This window comes from Labrus mixtus, chromosome 8 (genome assembly GCF_963584025.1).
Source record: "Labrus mixtus chromosome 8, fLabMix1.1, whole genome shotgun sequence".
Lineage (NCBI taxonomy): Eukaryota > Metazoa > Chordata > Actinopteri > Labriformes > Labridae > Labrus > Labrus mixtus.
In genome coordinates, this window is record NC_083619.1 from 16,060,611 (window position 1) to 16,081,378 (window position 20,768).

General features: G+C 39.7%; 1 protein-coding gene across 4 annotated transcripts; it reads left to right on the forward strand.

The window, feature by feature from the left end:
* The first annotated feature begins 1,603 nt into the window (after positions 1-1,603).
* Positions 1,604-20,149, forward strand: gigyf2 (GRB10 interacting GYF protein 2). Of its 4 annotated transcripts, XM_061044665.1 has the most exons (29): positions 1,604-1,667; positions 3,589-3,640; positions 3,818-4,010; positions 4,168-4,263; positions 4,487-4,595; positions 6,161-6,266; positions 6,353-6,393; positions 6,489-6,524; positions 6,679-6,858; positions 7,271-7,482; positions 7,608-7,746; positions 8,820-9,071; positions 9,180-9,352; positions 9,446-9,602; positions 9,716-9,882; positions 10,349-10,443; positions 11,522-11,650; positions 12,876-13,006; positions 13,127-13,227; positions 13,533-13,673; positions 13,790-13,948; positions 14,530-14,778; positions 14,864-14,986; positions 15,125-15,385; positions 15,939-16,141; positions 16,241-16,392; positions 16,495-16,688; positions 19,111-19,252; positions 19,351-20,149. In XM_061044665.1, the coding sequence occupies exons 2-29, from the start codon at positions 3,603-3,605 to the stop codon at positions 19,416-19,418; spliced, it is 4,047 nt and encodes a 1,348-aa protein (XP_060900648.1). In that variant the 5' UTR covers positions 1,604-1,667; positions 3,589-3,602; the 3' UTR covers positions 19,419-20,149. The 4 variants fall into 4 exon arrangements, with proteins under 4 accessions (XP_060900648.1, XP_060900650.1, XP_060900649.1 ...); XM_061044667.1 differs by lacking the exon at positions 1,604-1,667 and having other exon boundaries at positions 6,679-6,783; XM_061044666.1 differs by lacking the exon at positions 1,604-1,667 and having other exon boundaries at positions 6,492-6,524.
* Positions 20,150-20,768: the final 619 nt, after the last annotated feature.

Here is a 20,768-nt window from a genome sequence, read left to right on the forward strand (position 1 = left end):
TAGACAAAAAAATCAATCCTGCCTACAGGAGTGGCCGCTGGATTAAGTCTGTTGTTCAGTTTCTTCTTTAATAACATATGAACCCAGAGGGGACAGCAACAGCGTACTCTTCTGGAGTTACCATAGCCTACCTAGTATAAAATTCTGTGTAGTTTAGCAAAAAGCCTTCATTATTCAACTATTGTGTAACCAGAATACTATTATTTGTAAAAAAAATAATAATAATAAAAAAAAATAAAGATTTATTCTCATATAATATATTTCTGCTGTTGTTCCAAATAAAATACGTATGCCTATGAGAGAAGTTGTGCGTAGCCTCTATGAGGGACCAAACAAGTCACTTATCTGATTATTCTAACACCACATGGACATAGAGTTACATAAAGTTGTTAGGTTGTGAACTATGTGGGGGGGGGGGTAGCCTGGGTCACGTCCTCTCCTGAATGTAAAGTGTTATCTGCATAATTGATTGATTGATTGATTGATTGTTTAAGTTTATTTCAGACATATCAAATAAAATCAAACATATCAGAAATACAAAACAAAATGAAAAGCATGAAAATACAATAAACAAAAAACAATGTTCAAATTATTTCGCAAAAAAAGAAAAAGAAAATTACATATATTCAATTGATATGCCTGAAAAGGAGTAGGAAGAAGTATAAAACTTATTTAATCCTACCCCTTTTCCACAGCTCAATAATGAATATTTATTATATTACATTAACTTCCTGTGTTCCTTATAATCTCTCTGTATATACAATCTATCTATATACAATTTGCTATACTATATTTATGATACTATATTTAATATTTACAATCCAATGATTTTCCATACATATATACAACTTGATATACTATGATCTTTTATAATTTATATATATACAATCCATATATCTATATCTATTCATATCTATTTGTACAATTTGATGTACTATATTTACATTATATATATATATACAATCCTTATATCTATACAGTTTGGTACAGTATGTTTACAATTATACATTTGATACAATCTATATCTATATATATATATACAATTTGATATAGGCTACTATATGTACAATTTACATATATATAATACACATTAACATACACCTGTGTATACAAAACTTGTAAACCCAATTATTATTATTATTATTATTTATTTATTTTTCCTTCTTAAAGCTCTCCCTCATCCCTGTACCTTTTGAAAATCATTGCTTTGTACATTTTTTTAAAAACTGGATCATGTAATGTAAATAACTTTTTACGTTTTATGACCCAATTATTATTGTTGTTATTATTGTTATTATTATTATTATTATTATTATTATTATTATTATTTTTCCTTCTTAAAGCTCTCCCTCATCCCTGTACCTTTTGAAAATCATTGCTTTGTACATTTTTTTAAACTGGATCATGTAATGTAAATAACTTTTTACGTTTCATTATTTGTAAAACTGTGCATTACAGGCTCATATTACACTATACAGTAGAGGATATTCACCCCACTGCTTGTGAATACATAGTAGTCAGCAAATCCTTTTACGGCATGCATACGGGTTTTATCCGCTGTCACATGACCCGTGCTCAGCCATCTTGTGGAAAACGAAGCGAGAGAGAGAGAGAGAGAGAGCCACACAACTCGCATACAAAACCTTGTGCTGTCACAACAAGCAGAGGTAAGACAGCCAAAGTTGAATACACTAGAAAAGAGAAATCATATATGTAATTAAGCTGCCATGTCAGGGAGTCATATTGTGGAGAGCTGCGGGGGTCTGGGACAGTTGTTTAAAAAAACCACCATGTTTACTTGGCCTTGCAGCCTCGGCCTCTAGTGCCTCTGTGTGCGCGTCAGGGTCGAGTGAAATCCGGGTCGACGAGGAAGTGTTGTTGTGGCTGCTGGCGTCTCAAAGGCCGCGTGTAGCTAGTTAGCCAACTCGTTAGCGTGTTAGCCAGAAGTGCTGGGGGGATTAATTCACACCAGAGGACTGCTTAAATTATTATGAATTTAGTTTGCGGCAATACATGCATTGTTAAAGTAAGCTAAACAAGCGGCACATTGTATGTAGGCGAATGTTACAGCGTGACAGGCCGTATTAATCTACATTTGTTTAAAACGCTGTTGTCTGGGTTAGCTTCTGGCTAAGTGCAGCTATCGAGAATACCCCGGTGTGGCACTTTAACTCGCTTTACTCTGCTGCCAGCTTTCAACATATATCTCTAACTCTACTGTCAACATTTAACTGAAACGTGTCTATTAATCTTAACTATTCGCTTTCTGCCATTCGCTTAAATATTTACGTTTGTTTATTTAATTGATTAGCTTAATAAATGTAACGTGAACTGCAAACCAACTTTTTTTTAAATGATATCAAAACTACCATCAGATTCTGCGTAGTCTATATAAAAAAACACGTTTTCGTTTCAGGTCTGACTTGTATTCAGATGTTGTGTTTTCTTTGCTTTCCCTGTTTGATTACAGATAACATTACACCACGTTGCACTAACCGTGTTTAAACTTTACCAGGACATCATGTTATGTTCAGTTTTGTGTCTTTACTGAAGCTGATTCACCTCCTTTCAATCACTCAGGTGTGAAATGATCAAACTATAAATGTTGTTGTGGACAGATTATGACGTTAACTCGACTGTAATACTTTGAAACGAGTCACAACTTTAATATACATTTGAGAAAAAAAAAAAAAGTCCGCCCATCTGATTTATCTTTTTGTTAACACTGGCTGCTATGCCTTAAAAAAAAAAACAAAAAAAAAAAACAGCTTTGCTTTATTTGTTGCTGTCAATTTAAAACTTACACGTGGCTTAACCCTGCTTCCATATGGTCAGTGGTATTGTAAGTTCACTGTCGCCCTTTGTCCTTCATTTGAGGGAGCCTCTCAACTTCATACTTCCTCACCTAAAGCATTAGGAAGGCGTAGGCAGAGGAGACACTCATACATGCAAACAGAAACATTATTATTAATGTTTATTTGCTTAGGTTAAGTGGGAACCTCCCGTTGTCAATTACAGGTGTCTTGCATACCTTGCTTGGTGGCAGGGGAACTTCCTAAAATAGCTTTAGCAGATTGAAATTGTACACTGGTTGTGTGATGGGCTAATATACCCTGAGGGGTTGGAATTCACGTAAGCAGGTGACAAAACCTCAAATATTTTTTTTAATTCTGTGTAGCAGAGTTATTCTATTCAAAATTATTTCCCCCCCCTAAGTAAAAATGAAAATACTGGTAATAGTATTTAAGACGTACATTGATCTTTGTTGTGTTTGAAATTTTGTTTAGTTCAGTTCTAACACAGTAATACAAATTACACCAATGCATCCAATCTTGGTGTTTGGACACATGCTGTACTTAAGAGCAAATAAGGAAGTCGCTGGAATGAATTGCAGGAAAATTTTATATTTATGTTAGATATAGTACTTAGTTGCCATAGCCTATAACATTTGTTGTTGTTTTTTAAATACACAAACATACAGTGGTGGTTTGTCTATCTTTCTTCTTTACTTTGATTTCAGCAGTGGCACTGTTATAACAATGAATACAGAGTGGTACTAATCCTTTTCCTCCCCTTTCATATTTGCAGAACTTCAAGGAAGAATGGCCGAAACCCAAACTCTTAACTTTGGACCAGAATGGTAAATTGAATGAATTAAAGTTGAGACTGATGGAAATAATTTGTAGGCTGTGAAACTAGTTTTCTTTTAGGGCTTAGTGCATCTTTTCCAAACATGTTCACGCATGCCATCTTAGCAATATTGTTATCTCCCTGTCCTCAGTCCACTCTGCCTTTACTACCCTTTCTCTCTTTACAGGCTCCGTGCCCTGTCTGGAGGTGGCGGCGGCGGCAGTAGTAGTAGTGGTGGTGGCGGCGGCGGCGGCGGTGGTGGAAGCAGCAGCTGCGCGATTGCCTCTCCACCCCTTTCACCTGCATTGCCAAAGTATAAACTTGCAGACTATCGCTACGGGAGAGAAGAAATGTTAGCACTTTATGTAAAGGATAACAAGGTTAGTAGGCTTTTAATGTCTGCATCTTACAAGTTGATGCTCACTTTGGATTAACATGATTTGCATACAAATTCTTTGTTTGAGTATTTAAATTTTCATCTTCTTAATTTCTTCATTCAGGCAGTGGATTTTGACATTATCTATTTCTCTCCGCTAGATCCCTATAGACCTACACGATAAGGAGTTCCTGCCAATATTGCAAGAGGAGCCCTTGCCACCTCTGGCACTCGTCTCTTTTACAGAGGAGGAACAGGTACAACTTCTTGTCATAACATTAGGTCTCAAGCTTGCTGAGAAATTGTAAAATCACAAATGCTCTGTATCAACCACACCAAAATATATGTCTCATTTGCCCTCTTGCTGTTGTTTCTTGTATCATACTGTTATTTCATCAATTGATTTTGCTTCCAAATATAACAACAAGTTGACAGTGTGCTGTTTTTTTCTCCATTCCTCCTCCCCATTTGTATTTGCAGAGAAATTTTTCCATGTCTGTAAACAGTGCAGCTGTACTTCGGTTGACAGGGCGAGGAGGCGGTCCGATAGTAGGGGCACCAAGAGGCCGAAGTACTTCAAGGGGTCGAGGTACTTTATCTAAGATCATATAGAATTGTTTCATGTTTCCTCTCATTTAAAACATACATAGATACTGGTGGAATTGTATGTGTTAGATTTTTTTATTTTACAGTTGAGCCTTTATTGTAGCAATTTAATTTTTCCCACTAATTTGGCCTTCGCTTGGGACGTTTCAGTGTACCTGCAGGGTCTTAAAGTCTTAAATATTCTCTCTTGGGGCACTAGTGTTGCTGTGGTTAGTGCGCGCGCCCCATGTATGGAGGCTGTAGTCCTCCAAGCGGGCGGCCCAGGTTCGAATCCCACCTGTGGCTCCTTTCCCGCATGTCATTCCCTACTCTCTCTCTCCCTGATTTCCAACTCTATCCACTGTTCTATCTCTCCATTAAAGGCAAAAAGCCCAAAATAAATCTTGAAAAAAAAAAAAAAAAAGAAGAAATATTCTCAAATTAAGGCTTTAAAAGACTTAAATTTGGTTATAAAAGTCTTGAATACCATTTAAACAATGTCTTAATTTTCTTCTGGTTGTGTGTAGGATTTAATAATTAAGGTAACATCACAAATAATTGTTAAATGTATACAGTTGTATGTGCCTGTAAGTATATTTGCTTTGACAGTGTAGTGTGTGAGAGCAGTGGACTGAATCCGCTGTTAGGAAACTAAAGTTAACATCCTTGTTGCCCACAAGCTAAGGTTAGCTTCTCACCTGTCAATAGTGACCTGTTGTTGTTGGTTTGTTTTAACTGCTGAGAGAGGTGCCTGTGGGGAGCGTTTTCAAGTGTATATTGTGTTTAATTAAATCCGGTTAACTCTGTGAGTTAGCTAGCGGGCTTGTGGGTTAAGCCCAGCCAACATCCACAAAAAGTGGACTAGCAGCACCAGCAGCCAGGGATCCATAGGTATTTGTGTCAGGTTGTTTCAGGAAATATGCCTGTGGAAGTGAGTTGGTGAGGTAATTACTGAGCGCTCTCTAGCGAAAAATATGGTTAGTGCGTCTGCTACATGTGTTAATAAAGTTTTTAGCACTTTTCATGCTACTCACGTGAACGTGCAGTGGAATACACCACCGAGCGTCTCTTCAAAGTGTCTGGACAATCAATCATATACCAGATGTGGTGAACCTTGTCATCAGGTAGACCAATTTTATGGAGGATCATGATTGCAGAAATAGAAAGGCCCATATGTGGGAGCAGACAGGCAAAACAGTGAATGTTGCGACAAAGTGCTCTTAAGTAAGAAAAAAATCGAATAGACTAAAGAAGCAAACTGAATCTTCTGGTCTATCAAACAATGTAGCAATATAGCCCCTCCACCATTAGTCTATGTCATTCTGTGGGGAAACACTGAAAGGGTAAACATTTAAACAATGTATGTACTGCAGAAGGTAGGTACATGCTTTCTGATAATCTGTTGTGGAAAATGTCAATTATTTTGTGCAACCTTCAGGCTATATTAAGGTCCTTCTTGTCCTCAAAAGTTATATATGCTATCTAATGCATAGCACATGCACATAGTCATAAGCCGGTCGACCTCTTCAGGTCATATTAACAATGTCATCAACCTGTGATTGTTTTCAGGCAGGGGAAGAGGAGATGGAGGGTTTTACCAAAGAAGTTTTGATGACGTGGAAGGTTTTGGTCGTGGAGGGAGGGAGATGCATCGCTCCCAGAGCTGGGAAGAAAGGTATGAAAGTACCCAGATGATATTTGGCATTAGCCATTAAAAATGTTTGTGTTCCAGCTTTACATAATGTGTGTTTTTTTCACTAGGGGAGACAGACGGTTTGAAAAGCCAGGTCGAAAAGACCCAGGTTGGTGTTTAAAGTTGTTGCTTAAATAATCAATACATGACACTTTCATTGACAAATGCACTGACTTGTCTACTTGTTACTCTCTGTGAACCTAGCAGAAGCTGCTCCAGGACATTTTCCGATTAATCATAGTAAGTGGGTCTTTTCACAAATTCAATAGTTGACTGAAAAGCAACACAGATTTTTTTTATGCAGTTAAAATGTCACAGACAAGCCTTTTTTATTGTTTGAAAGCCTTAAACAAGTTTACTCATTTGTTCTATGACCCAACCCCACTCTTTGCAGTCGTCCGAAGCAACTATGAGGATGTTGGGACAGGCCTGCCAAGGAAGCACGACTTCATACGTTCAGAGAGTGAAAACTGGCGTTCCATTCGCGACGCTCAAAATGGTGAGGATGATGAGGGGGGCTGGCGACTGGCAGGTTCTCGACAGGACAGTGAACGCTGGTGCCCCCAGAGCCCAGGTGGGCACTGCATTGACCACATTGGTTGTAAACATATCTTTATTAAAACAACCTTGATGAGGGCATATGTGGTTTGTATGGCCAGTCTCAGAATAAGAAACATCAGCAAGCTACAGCATGTCTACTGTTGTGTGTCTTTTACTTACTTCTAGCACAAAATTATATTTAATTAATTAAACAAATTTCTATTTGAATAAAGGGATATTCTCCAGCTCCACCTTTTTTTGTATTATGGCATGTTTGTATGACTGTACATATGATGGCTTTTGAAGTGCACATGCTACAACAGTCCTGGTGTAACTGTGTCAGAAACATTGTATGTCGATGCACTTTAAGTAGTGTTGGTTGCCACTATGTTTGCAGTCCTTTTGATCATGAGAGTTGAGATTAATTTTATCGTAATTTTCTTCAGACGGGCCTCGGTCAGCAGGGTGGCGGGAAATCGCAGAACAGCGTCGCCGTTTCCCATTTGATGCAAGAGAAGAGGAGCGGGGCTACAGGAGGCCACGGTCAGGCAGCGGCAGCTTGGAGGACGAGAGGGACAGCCTGCCAGAGTGGTGTCTGGAGGATGCGGACGAGGAGGCAGGCACCTTTGACTCATCAGGGGCCTTTCTCTCACTCAAGGTAAATACTGGACCTGAGAGAAGTTAAAATACATTGAATTACAAAGACTTTTAAATAACTCTGCCATGTGATTTTTTAAAAACAAATGTATGTCGCTGTAAATGGGCACTTTGTTGTGTATTTAGAAAGCATCTAAGGAGCCAATCATGGAGGAGGCAGAGCTAGACTTCAAACCCTTGGAGGAGTGTGAAGAGGGCCTGGAGGAGGAGGAGGACCTTCTGCCAAAAGAGACCAAAGAAATGGAAACAGAGGCTGAACGAAAAGGCAAGTCAAATTAGTCGATTTCAGTTCTAGTCTACAGGGATGTGATTTTTCCGACCTGAGGTAGCAACCCACATAGTAATAGATATAAAAACACATTTTAAAATTAGTTAATAAGCTGTTAAGTTAAATATAGTGAATACAGGTTAATTTATGCAATTTTGGGTTGCATCCTCATGGTTAAAAGCACTTCTTGTAAGTCACTTTTGATAGAAGCATCCACTAAATACAAAAAAACGAATTGTGTCTTAGATTTTACCTATTGCCAACAAAGAGTGTGTATTACATCTGCTGTGTTTGGACTCTTGCTGGGCATCACTTACTGGCAGTGATTTAGGGCCCGTAATCAATAAGGAGAAACATTAGCAACCACAGGGGGGCTAAAAGAAGAAAACTTTCTCAGATGGTTCTGTAGTGGTGTTCCTGTGTTTCTGTTTTGTTTAAGGATATACCTCAAGCATTCAGAAAGCAAAAGAATTAGAAACTTTGATTTCTTTCTCTGATTTGTTCTTGTTCCACTGCTCCTGCTCTAAATTCGCTCACACAAGCTGGTCTCCCTCTTGCTCTTAAGTTAGAATGGTACATTTACCAACAGCAAGCAACAAATCCCATGCATTTTGCCTGTAATGACATGCATACAGTCATGGATTTCAAGTCAAATTAATTTAAAAATGTATTGTTTATAAGATTGATGTGGACTGATTCTGAAGTTCAGCTACAGAAAAGCACCACTGAAGCTAGTGTAGTTCCCTCCCTTGTGACAGTTTAGTATATGGTCACAATTTTTTAACCTGAGATTATTCAGCTGTATTTGTGACATTCTTCCTATTTTTATTTTGGCACATTAAAGCAATCAAAAGAAACAACATACTTGTTATGTAGGCATCGGTATTTAAGAGCACTGTAGGACTCAAAGATTTAGCTGCAACTTGCGGGTTAGGATTATTTTTTAAATGAATTTTTAGTACATTCTGCAGTCTTTTTATAAACTATACAACGCCAAAGAGAAAACAACCATAGAGTCTTACAGCCTAATTTAATTTCCCTGACTTATATCTTTCTTATTCTTTTTTTAGAGTTACTTAGAGTTTCAGAGGAAGCTTCAGCTGTCACTGCACCTGTTGCTCCCCAAGTATCCGCAACTCAGGCTTCTTCCCAGTCCCTGTCCACAAGCCAGCCTAGCAGAACAGAAGAGTCTGAGAGGCCAGCTGAACGGCAACCCCCCCTGGAGCGCCCGCCAGAGCCCTGCAAAGTCCCCCTTCACATCCCCATGTCAAACAGCATTCTCGAGTCTCTACCCATGACACTCATTTCTACCACACGCACAGGTAGGGTTTAGGCTTTAATTTCACTTTACATAACACAGCCAGCGGAGTACTACTACATAGAATACCTCCTCATACTTGCCTGCTTTCCCCTCTTTTTGTTATATGCAGAAGTATCTGCTCCATCGCCAACCGTTCAGCTACCGCAGCCAAAGCCCATGGAAGTTCCAGTGCAGATGAACAATCCTTTGCCCTTCCCTTCAAGTATATTGGCACCTATTGGCAGACCCACTGCTGTTCCACATGACACAGATGAAGACGAGGGATTGAAACACTTTGAGCAGGTAAATGAGTCGGCTATGACCATCATAGTCTGTTGTGAGATGAAAGGGGTCTCCTTAACTGTTTCTTTGTCTTGGCGTCCAACCCTCTTCCAGGAGGCAGAGAAGATGGTAGCATACCTACAGGATGGTGTGGTGGATGATGACAGACTTGCAGTAAAGACTTCAGAGAAGCCCAAATCTGCATGCCTGCCACTTACCCACGAGGCTGCTCTCAAGTGGTTCTACAAAGACCCCCAAGGGGAAATACAGGGTGAGAGAGGAAGAGGTCTCTCGTTCTTAAAATTTGACTTGGATACTCGTGTTTTTGCATGAAAAAAGCTCCTGTATCGTCCCTAAATCGGCTGTCTTTCTGTGCTCCTGCAGGTCCGTTCAGTAACCAGGAGATGGCTGAATGGTTCCAGGCTGGTTACTTCACAATGTCTCTATTAGTGAAAAGAGGTTGTGATGAAGTATTTCAGGCACTTGGAGAGATCATGAAGATATGGGGGAGAGTACCATTTACTCCAGGCCCTGCACCTCCTCCTCTACAGGTTTGTGTTTGAAGACCCTAGCTTATTTCCAAAAATATACTGTGTAGTAGGCTCTAGTCGCCATTACTAACCATGAGCTGTAGGTGGTGTGCTAGTCCACTCTTTTGATTAGTAATGTTTCCAAAGGAAGCCTTGTAAAATACTGACTGTATTTTGCTAGTGTTTGGGAAACAAAAATTGATAGTATGAAATCAGATTTGAGGTATTGCTGTAAGCTCAAATATATCCAATGCAGGTTGCAATGAAGGACAGGCTTCTTTTTCATTGCAATTGCAGCCTTGGTGTGTATGTAAGGTTTTTCTGTTGCTCCTCAAGCTCTAACTGGTCAAAGACACTGAACAAAAATCAGCTTTTCTGCAGGATCGTATCACAGGATCTTTAGCCTCTTTGTTCACATCATGCTTCTTTAGCTTCCCTTTGCTTACTAGACTGCCACAATTCATTCTGACTGTCTTGTGTATTACAGGGGGATGGTGATCAAGAAAGGCAGAAGAGGCAGCAAGAGCTCACTGCTCTCAATCTATACCAGTTACAGCAGCTCCAGTATCAATACCTCCTCAGGTATGTCAGCCAGATCAGACCTTCTCATTGACCTCCAGTTGCACAACTGTTCATGTACCTTTTTAAACTATAAATCCACACATCTGTAAGTAGCTTCACTTTCTGAATTAAGACCGGAATTCCATCTGTTTCCAAAATAGTTGGGATGTTGTATAAAATGTACATAAAATCAGAATGAACATTAACACCCTATGTTTGATGGAAAATAGAGAACGATGTTGAATCTGAATAATGTCATTGTTTTGGGGAAATTATATTACCATTTTAAATTTAATGTCAGGAACACGTTTAAAAAAAAATGTTGGGAAAGGGTCATTTTTATCACTTGTTTCATCATTTTTCTTTCAACAACACTTTTTGTGTTTTGGGAGCTAAGGAGCTCTATTTCTGTAACTGGAAAAGTAGAATGTTTTACCACACTTGTAGGACGTTAGCTGTTATTTTACACCCTGATGAAGACGTTGTCTTATTGGCTCAATACATTGCTCTTTAAATGATAGTTTTTGCTAAAAGCCACAGATTTGATGTAGTGTTGTGTTAAAAACATTATTCTTAACATGTTGCCAGCACAGTCTTTCACAGTGGTGAATGCCTCCATGTTTTTACTTCAGAAAGACTCAGCCTCTCTGGGATGCTTTTTATACCCAATCATGTTAATAACATTTTGACCTTTTAACCTTATTATCGGTGGTAGTTCCTTATGGTGTTTTTTTTTTTTTTTTTTAATACACAACTTCTCCAGTCTTTTGTTGCAGCTGTTCCAAGCTTTTTAAAACATTTTGTCAGCATCAAATTCAAAAATGTTCATGTTTTGCAAATTATATTAGGTTTTTATTTACTTTTTACACAGCTTCCCAACTTTTTGGAACAGGGGTTGTAGTTTTTGAATCTTTTAATCTTAATCAACATTAAAAGTTAGCTTCCACCACACCTTAGACAATTGTAAAGATAAGAATCGGGCTACACTTAACTACAATGTGTACAGCAAATAGTAATCTAACATGCCACGTTCATAATTAATTCACTCTTGAGTGAAGTCTAATTTCCTGTTTTTCTTGATTTCTCCATCACCGTATAGGCAGCAGTATGCTCAGGCCCTGGCCCAGCAGAAAGCTGCAGCTCTTAACTCCGCTCCTCTTCAACAGCAACAGCAGCATCAACAGCAGATCAACCTGCTACTACAGCAATACCAGGCTCTCAAGATAAGGTCAATAACACACAAATGGCACACTCTCTCAACTGGAAGGTCCCCATGTCCTTCAACATGTAGATGTGTCCTGGCCAAGACATTGAACCCCAAATTGGTCCTGCTGCTGCGTCAGCGGCGTATGAATGGGATTAGTTTATACTGGTGGACACTATAGATAACAGCTGCTAGCAGACTAAATAAATCACTGTAAAAGTCCATTTACCATCCATTCAAACACATGCACACAATAATGCAAGATCATGATTCTATCACCCTACCTCTAAATACATCTGGACCTGTGTTGTAGTGCTAACTCACCCTGCATTAGTGCTGTCAAAATTGACCAAAAATGGCTTTCGAATATTCATTCTAAAAAAACACATTAGTTCCAACCAACTTATAGGTATGGGTATATTTATTTCAAATGTTTTTACTTACACATAACTAAATAAACCAATTAAAAACTCTCATAGCATAAAATTAATTTAATACCACCGATCTCTCTCTCTGCTCCGTGCTTTGTGTTCAAACTGAGGGCGCGCTCTCTCGATCATAAAAAAAGAAGAAAAAAAACTGAACTGGTTCCACATATTATTCTCTCATACAGCCCTTGCATATAATATTCTATTCCCTATAGCCGTAAGGGCGCGTTTCCCAGCAGTTTGCTGATCTTGTTCTGTACCGGGCCCGGTGTCACTTACTCACTGCATCCTTCCACACTCACTTGTGTCATCTCCTCCAGGACAGCCACCTGCACCTCCCGTTGTTGTCCCTCTTCTAAATGAACAAGACGATGGAAGTGCGGATCCAGATAACTTGCTTTGTTTAGCACCATATATTACTTTTTCTCAGTATACCGCTTCCTCACTTTACCGCAGCTCCAGATCAGTGATTACTGTTTTCTTCATCTCGGTCACCACAGGTTGTTCGTTTGGCTTTTGCTCGTTAGAGAGCAGAACGTGTTTTAAAGGTAGTACAATGCTTCTGTGGTTACTTTAAATGTTTGAGAAACTCCTGTACCTGTAGTATTTAAATATTTGTTATTATGAGGATAGGATTGCATTTGTCATTGGTGGTTTATTTACCCTCAAATATTAATTTCCACGTCCGAATGCAAACAATTTTTTAATTCGATTATATATTTGGAATTTGAATATTCTTTGACAGCCCTACCCTGCAAAGACAGGAAATTAAATTAAGTTTTTTTTTTTTTTTTTAAACACTTGATTTCTTTTTGTTTTAGGGCGTCTGAGAGCCTTCTACCTCCTGTTACCCGGTCCTTGTCTGTACCGGACTCTGGTTCTGTGTGGGAAATGCAGAAACCGTCCTCTCAGGCCTCCTGCACACCAAACCTCCAACAGTCTGCCCAAAGTAGTGAGTGCTCACTTTATTATTCTGCAGTGTTGTTTTCCTTTTAAATCACAGGAGCATGTCAGAAAAAGTTCATTATCCTTTTTTAAGGTGTAATGCATTATATTGTTTTGTGCTTAACAGCGTGGGATGGCAGCAGCGTGTGGGATTTACCTATAGACTCCATGGCACAGGCTCCAACCATCGAGCAGATGCAACAGTTAGAGAAGTCAAAGGCTTCAAAGGTAACACATTCTCCTCCCTTATCTTTCTTTTTGCATTAAAATGTTTCTGAAAAGTCTCAATATAACTCAAATGTAGAAAGTCAACAGGATTCTAAGATTACGTTGATTACATTCATGTCAATTTTGTGAACTTATAATTTATCTTTTTTATTATCTTCTATTATTGTTCAATAGAAAGCACTTCCATATAGTTATAATTACTAAAGTGGTCTGAAGTCTTACCTGATGGTACTGTATAATAAGAAATAACATCAGACTGAAATCCATCTCCAATATCTTCATATTATCTTTCTTTGATTTGACAGTTGGAGCTAGAGAGACGTGAGGCAGAAATGAGAGCCAAAAGGGAGGAAGAGGAGAGGAAAAGGCTGGAGGAGGCCCTGAGGGCTCGACAGGAGGAGGAACGCAAGCGCTTGGAAGAAGAGGAGCTGGCACGACAAAAACAGGTGAAGCATTTTAACAATCCATCCATCTGAAGCTCAAAAGGCCATTAAGCTGCAGTTTCAATTTGCAATATATTTACTTGTGAAATTGAGACTAATCACAGTTTTCAAATCTGTAGGAGGAGGCATTAAGACGTCAGCGAGAGCTTGAAGAGGCACAGCGCAGACAAAAAGAGGAAGAGGAAAGACAGGCACAAGAAGAAGCTCTCTGCAGATTAGAGGAAAGGAGGAGGGAAGAAGAGGAAAGACAGAAACGGGAGGAATTCCTTCACAAACAGGTGAGCGAACCAAAATACTTTAATAAATGACTCCAGGGATGTTAAGGTATCTTCAATATCACAATATTTTTTGGATATTTCACGAACAAAAGTGTCTCGATACAGTTGTGGACTTGTGATGCTATGAAACTGGCAAAACAGTGTAGTTGTGAGGGAGGGAGAACAAAGAGACAATTTTGAGATTGTCTCTTTGTTGTTATACAACTTAAAATTGTAAGATTGTCCTTTGAACAGAATTAATACTTAGAGACACTCCCTGACCTTCCCGAGGAAGGTTTTTTCACTAGGTTCAACGTTTATTTTTTATAAAAGGGCCTTTCCGTCATATGACCTATCTCATTCCCCGTTTCAATGTCCAATCATTGTTTAAGAAATCACACATTTTCTTTCTTCAGTCTTAGTCTTAGTCTTCAATTTTCTTTATTTAATTTTTTTTTAAATATGGCAATAATATATTAATATATATATAGTATCGCTATATTATCGTATCATGTGTATTTGGTATCGTTACGTTCCTAACCTCCCCACTAAAAGGTCTCCCCTCGTCTGAACCTAAGTTGTGTTGTTTTCTACTTCTCTAGGAGGAGGAGCGCAGGAAGCAGGAGGAGCTTGAAGCATTGAGGAGGCGTGAGGAGGAGAAGCGAGCGGAGGAGGAGGCGGTAGCTGCTGCTGCTGCAGCTGCTCTTGCTCAACAACAAGAGGAGGAGCAGAAGAGGAGAGAGCAGGAGGCCCAAAGACAGCAGGAGCTGCAAAGACAGAGGCAGCAGCAACAAGAGGCCCTCAGGAGACTTCAACAACAACAGCAGCAGCAGCAGCTCGCACAAATGAAGGTGAGGTCAAATAAAATTACTCTGCAAAAATAGTCATCCCAATTTGTATATAAGTGGACAAAACAAACTTGTACATCTTCCTTAGCTTCCATCCTCCTCAAAGTGGGGCCAGCAGTCAGCCAACGCTATAAACCAGAACCAGAACGCCCTGTCGCTGGCCGAGATCCAGAAACTGGAAGAAGAGAGAGAACGACAAGCGCAGGAGGAGGTAAGAGTAGGGAGCAGCGGAAACACATTTTCAAGACAGCTTGGTTGTATATCACCTACAATGTTTTGGCGACTACTTTGATTTATAAATAGTTTCAGTTGACTTATTTTCTGGGTTTTTTTCTCCTCACCCCAACAGCAGCGACGTCAGCAACAGGAGCTCCTGAAGCTACAACAGCAGCAGGCCTTGCTACAGGCTCAGCAGCCCCAGTCCAAGCTGTCTGGTTGGGGCGGTGCGGCCAAACAGCCAGTTATTACCAAATCTTTGCTGGAGATTCAAAGGGAAGAAGCCCAGCTGATGAAACAGAGAAAGGATCATCATCATCAGCAGCAGCAGCAGCAGCAGCAACCACAACAACATCCCATCGCCCCCCAACAGATCCGCTCTCAAACTAGAACTGTACGTGACCCACATGTTGCTGTGTGTTATTGTGTTATTGAGTGTGTAGAGTGGCATAGTTGGGCGTGGACTGAAACAAATTGACATTTCGATTTTAATAATAAAATATCGCTCAGTGCCATTTTAAGTTAATATGGATGTTAATGCTCAATTGCTTGCTAAAGTTTCTATATGTTAAAAAAAGTTGCTTGAATATTAGATCCAAGGACTCTAAACACTTTGACTTTTCACATCTCTTATAAGTTCAAATGTCAATTTCTTGCTTTTTTGTCATTTGCCAATCACATCCCTGATTAGTCAATCAGCAGGAGTTATAATAATGACTCAGTTCTGTCAGTCTTTTTTGAAGGACTGACACAAAACACCCCATATTTCCAGCTTTTCAGTTCTTTCAGGACCCTTTGCTTTTCTCCCTGTGCTTTTAGAAACAGATTTATCGACCACAACTTAATCAATAAAAAATGGACTAGGCAGATGTTATGGTAATGAAATAAATTGTGACCTTCAGCGCTATAAATAAGTACTTTGTAACATTGTCTCTCTCTTGTCACAGACATCTCTGAGTAACTCAGTGTGGGGGTCTGTGAACCCCAGCACATGCACTAACTGGGGCTCAGACTCCAGCAGTATCTGGGGCGACACCCACAACTCTAACATGGGCTTCTGGGACGAGGCTGTAAAAGAGGCAGTCCAGCCACCTCCTCCACCCAAAAAAGGCAGCACGCAAAAGAACAACAAAGGCAACGCCAACCTCAGGTATTAAAATAAGACAGCTAAAAATGTATTACAGGTTATAAGAAATACGCAGATTTAAACTTCATTTATCTCCCTTTCTGTTTCTCTGTCCTTATAAAGTAATTCTGTGAGTGGGCGGGTCAATAAGAAGGTAGAAGAGGAGGAAAAGCTGCTTAAGTTGTTTCAAGGGGTCAGTAAGAGTCAGCAGGATACCTTCATGCAATGGTGTGAGCAAACTCTGCACACCCTCAACACAGCCAACAATCTGGATGGTAAGACTTTAAAAATAAGTTTTTGCCAAAGCAAGCCATCCACAAATATTGATGGAGCATTTCTGTAAACTCACAAATATTCTCCATGTGTCTCCCTGCCAGTTCCGACGTTTGCATCCTTCCTGAAAGAAGTGGACTCTCCATACGAGGTGCATGATTACGTCAGGGCCTATTTGGGGGACACTCCCGAGGCCAAGGACTTTGCCAAGCAGTTCCTGGAACGCCGTGCCAAACAGAACGCTAACCAACAGAAACCGGCACCACAGAACCAACAACAAGCCTTCAAGCAGCAGCAGGTGAGCAGGACTGAAGTGCAATCAGTCAGTAAATTAACATCTTAAAAATAAAAATGTGGTTGGGACTTTATTTACTCCTGCATGTATAATCTCAATCAGCCACAAACTGACCTAGGTGTTCTGAGCATACTCCACAGTTCTGGTGGCGGGCTTAGACCTGGATGTCGAACAGTTAATGATAAGTTATTTTTAATTCACCAACAATAATTGTTTGAGGGCTTATTGTGAACAATAGTGATATAAAGCTAAGCTAGCCATTTCTCGAGGGTCATCCAAAAAATCCCCACGCGTGGACAAAACCCCAAATGATGCAGCATGTCTTCAATTTCTGATTTACAGAAGCGGAATTTTTGAGTCTTTTCTAAACCTCATTTCTGTTTGTGGATTGTTTGGTATGCGAAGTAAGAGGTCAACAGGAAAAAGGGTAACTAGCTGCAAAGGGCAAATCGCGGGGCTCATTCTGACTTGCTGCAGGAAAAATACTAGGGGTCTGTCAGGAGTAACTTCGAGTGAAGTCTGAGTGAAAAATTCGGCTGTATGCGTCACACATACATCTCGTGGAAATTGGAGTTTTTCAGGAGTTTTCTGCTAGTGTGAAAGCCCTAGTAGTGACTGGCTTAAAGGCTCACTATGGGGCCACTAAATGCTTTGTTCCACCTTGTCTCCAAAGCCATGCAGGTCTTGTAATGTGATCAAAAGACGGGCATCTGTCCCTTTCTTAAATGTCCAAAAATAGTTGATACCCTGTGGTATTTCTTTTTTTTAATAAAGGGCTTTTTTGCCTTTAATGGAGAGAGAGGACAGTGGATAGAGTTGGAAATCAGGGAGAGAGAGAGAGTGGGGAGTGACATGCGGGAAAGGAGCCACAGGCTGGATTCGAATCTGGGCCGTCCGCTTTGAGGACTACAGCCTCCATACATGGGGCGCGCCCACTAAGCACTGCGCCACCAGCATCCCGATACCCTGTGGTATTTCTGTGTGGTATTTTCATTTGACATAGCCACTGCCTTCATACTCCATGGCCAACACTGTTGTTTACAGTTCTGCTGGGAATTTCTCTTGCGTCACACCTTTGGATCAGTTCCAAAAGATGTCATTCCACGGCCTGTTCTTTGTTTCTTAGTGGAGCTGTAGCTCATATCTGCTCATGTGATCCTCATGTAGACCTGATCTGAATAGTGCATTCATTTTGTTTCAATTTGCAGTACTCTATCACACTACATATCAAGAAAGGTGTGTATAAATCACACAAAGGAGCTGGATGGATCCTAAAAGTAATAATACTAGTGATCAATTATCAATATCAATTGAGTTAGTGTCTATTGGGTCGGGGGGAGTTAATCTATCCAAGATTAGATCAAATCCTTGGCACATGAATAGTCTGAATAGTGCTGATAAATATAGATTATAGTTAAAAATGTCATTTAATCAACATATATTTAGTATTGAAAACTGTTCCTCATAAACCACTTCTCAACAGACGTTGGATCATCATTTACTGTCAAGTTTAGAAACGAAGGCCCCATGTTTGGTGGATTTTTTTTACATTCAAAACAATGTTTTTAAAGTGGCCTTTTGATAAGTGATTCAGCTCATTAATAACGAAACTTTTCTTTTTAACATGAGAGCACATGAGCTGCTTTAAAGCAGCAGTGTATGCCTCGGTATTGGATCAAAGCCAGATCACTCAACCCTCATCACACATTGTTCTTAAGACCTATTTCCACTCATAGCTACTGTGTAAAGCTGATGTTTATTTGTAATACCTCTCCATATTTCTTTTTAGAAACCTATGTTAATGTGATCAAATGTTTTTCCTGAGTTAAGACGTGACGTAAATAAACAAAGTGGAAGTGGCGGAAGAAGCAACAGAATCCGCTAAACAACGTTATAATGAGAATATTTGCCTTTATATCAAAGCTATGTGTAATCCAATGGAATGACAACATCCACAAAAGAGTGGAGAAGAACATACTGACGAACAGAAAACATAATGCAGACATTTAATTACGTGCACGGAGATCGTAGTGGTCGCGTGCAGACACTTTAGGCAGTCACTATATAAACGTCATTCTCTTCCCATTGGCTTGAATTGAAATCTCCGGAGTATATGCGGCTGCGTTCAGACATCAGCTCACTCAGATTTTCTGCAGATAAAATACTAGGGGTCTGGCTGGAGAAACTCCGGGTAAAGTCTGCGCGAAAAATGCGGCTGTTTGCGTTCACACATAGCCTAAAGAATCTCCGGGGAGCCACATTTCCAGAGTTTTTCAGGAGATTTCCGTATGTGTGAAAAGGGTTTTAGTTTAAATAAAATCAAAAGTCCCTGGACTACATTTAGACTAACAGTAATAACTGGACCTTTCTGTCGTAAACCAGAAGTTCTTTCCAACAGTTACTCAACAATTTGTCTCTTACCCAGGACTCAGTATGGGGTGGAACAGGATCTTCATCACTCTACCAGTCCAACCACACGAGTGGGCAGCAGCAGCGCTTTGAGACCGTCACCTCAGGGAAGAAGAAAAAGAAGCAGAAGATGGTCCGCGCAGATCCCAGCCTTTTAGGTGAGGGTATACACCCATCTGCTCACTGAAAAAATCTGCAACCATGTGTCAATGCATTTTCCATCTCACCCACTCATCTCTGTTGTTATTTTTCCTAGGTTTCTCTGTGAATGCTTCATCTGAGAGATTGAATATGGGAGAGATTGAGACTTTAGAAGACGCATAAGGGACTGCAGCCAAGCAAACCCAACTGACTGTATCCAATTTGAACAGCAGCTGTTTTACCTGAACCCCTCTCATGTCTCCCTGACTGCCCAACAAACTTTATTTTTAGTTTCCCCTTTTTCAGACAAACACTGGTAATCCCACATTCATTTTAAATTGAAAACAAATCTCTGAGACCGTAAGTGTCCAGTTGCATACGGAGCTTTAAAATGAAAAAAAAAAACAAACTGAGACAAAAATAGACTGAAGCAAACCTGCCAGTGAAACCATCAACCGGCCAAGAGAGGAACCACATGATGAACTCAAGTTTCTGGAGAAAAGTCTGGAGAGGCGTCATTGACTGTTTGGCGTGCACCTGCTCGGTCCAGAATCATGTCCCGTTTTAGAAATTCAGAGACAACAAATTTCAAATTTGGCCGCCATTGTTTGGGATTGTTTTAAGTGTGGATATATATGGGTGGGTGGTTGGGGTATTATGGGAAAAGGTTAGAGAGATTATATCCATTGTTTTTGCTTTATTTATTGAAATTTGTTTTCCTCACAACCCCTTAACCCCTCCCCCTCTTTCCCCTCCCTGTATTCTGCTGGGTGTTCATGGATAATGACGGCAAAGTAGAGCCCAAGGATTCGTGCCCACTTATGTCCTGTTTTAAGGACATGTTCAAAAGTTCCAAGTAGTTATCTATTTCTTGTAAAATACTAGGCTGTTTAAAGAATAAACTTTCAATTCTGCATCTGTATTATAATATATGAAAATGATCTGCTGGAGTCGTACTTTTTTACTGCAGTATGAAATAAAACAGTCTGATAAGTGGGCTGTTCACATCTGTGTCTGAACTATTGAGTGAAATACTAACGTGCACGATTCATTTGATTCACTTTTCGCAAGGATCCTATTTAGAACTGTATATGTGGAAATAAGAATGAAATATATTCTGGTGTTAAAGAGAACATGGAGGAAGCATGGTGTTAGTATTGATGATGTTTAAGATCTGAAGAACATTTTAAATCTCCAAGCAATGGAATTTAGATTGAGATGAGTGTTTTACAAGAGTAGATGAGATTCATGTTAGAACTGGTAGACATAGTTCAATTTAAAGAATTCACATTCCTGGGTAAACATCTCCCCTAATACTTTTTTTTTTTAATCCTGACAGATTAATAATTGTTTTTTAGGATTTATTTTAGCTCACGGTTTTAAATTCCACAAAGAGAACTGAAAGATTTCCAAATGCCCTTTATTGATAAACATGGGGTTAGGTTAACCGTGCATTTCTAAACCTGAATCTGTTGACATATGAAAGCAGAAGGTGAGATTAGGACTCTACCAAAATGCCCATTTGCAGTTCTT

Coding starts and splice junctions, on each gene's coding strand:
- gigyf2 (XM_061044665.1), top strand. CDS start 3,603: ATGGCCGAAACCCAAACTCTTAACTTTGGACCAGAATG. Junction 7,483..7,607: donor GGGCCTTTCTCTCACTCAAG/GTAAATACTGGA, acceptor TTGTGTATTTAG/AAAGCATCTAAGGAGCCAAT. Junction 11,651..12,875: donor TACCAGGCTCTCAAGATAAG/GTCAATAACACA, acceptor TTTTTGTTTTAG/GGCGTCTGAGAGCCTTCTAC.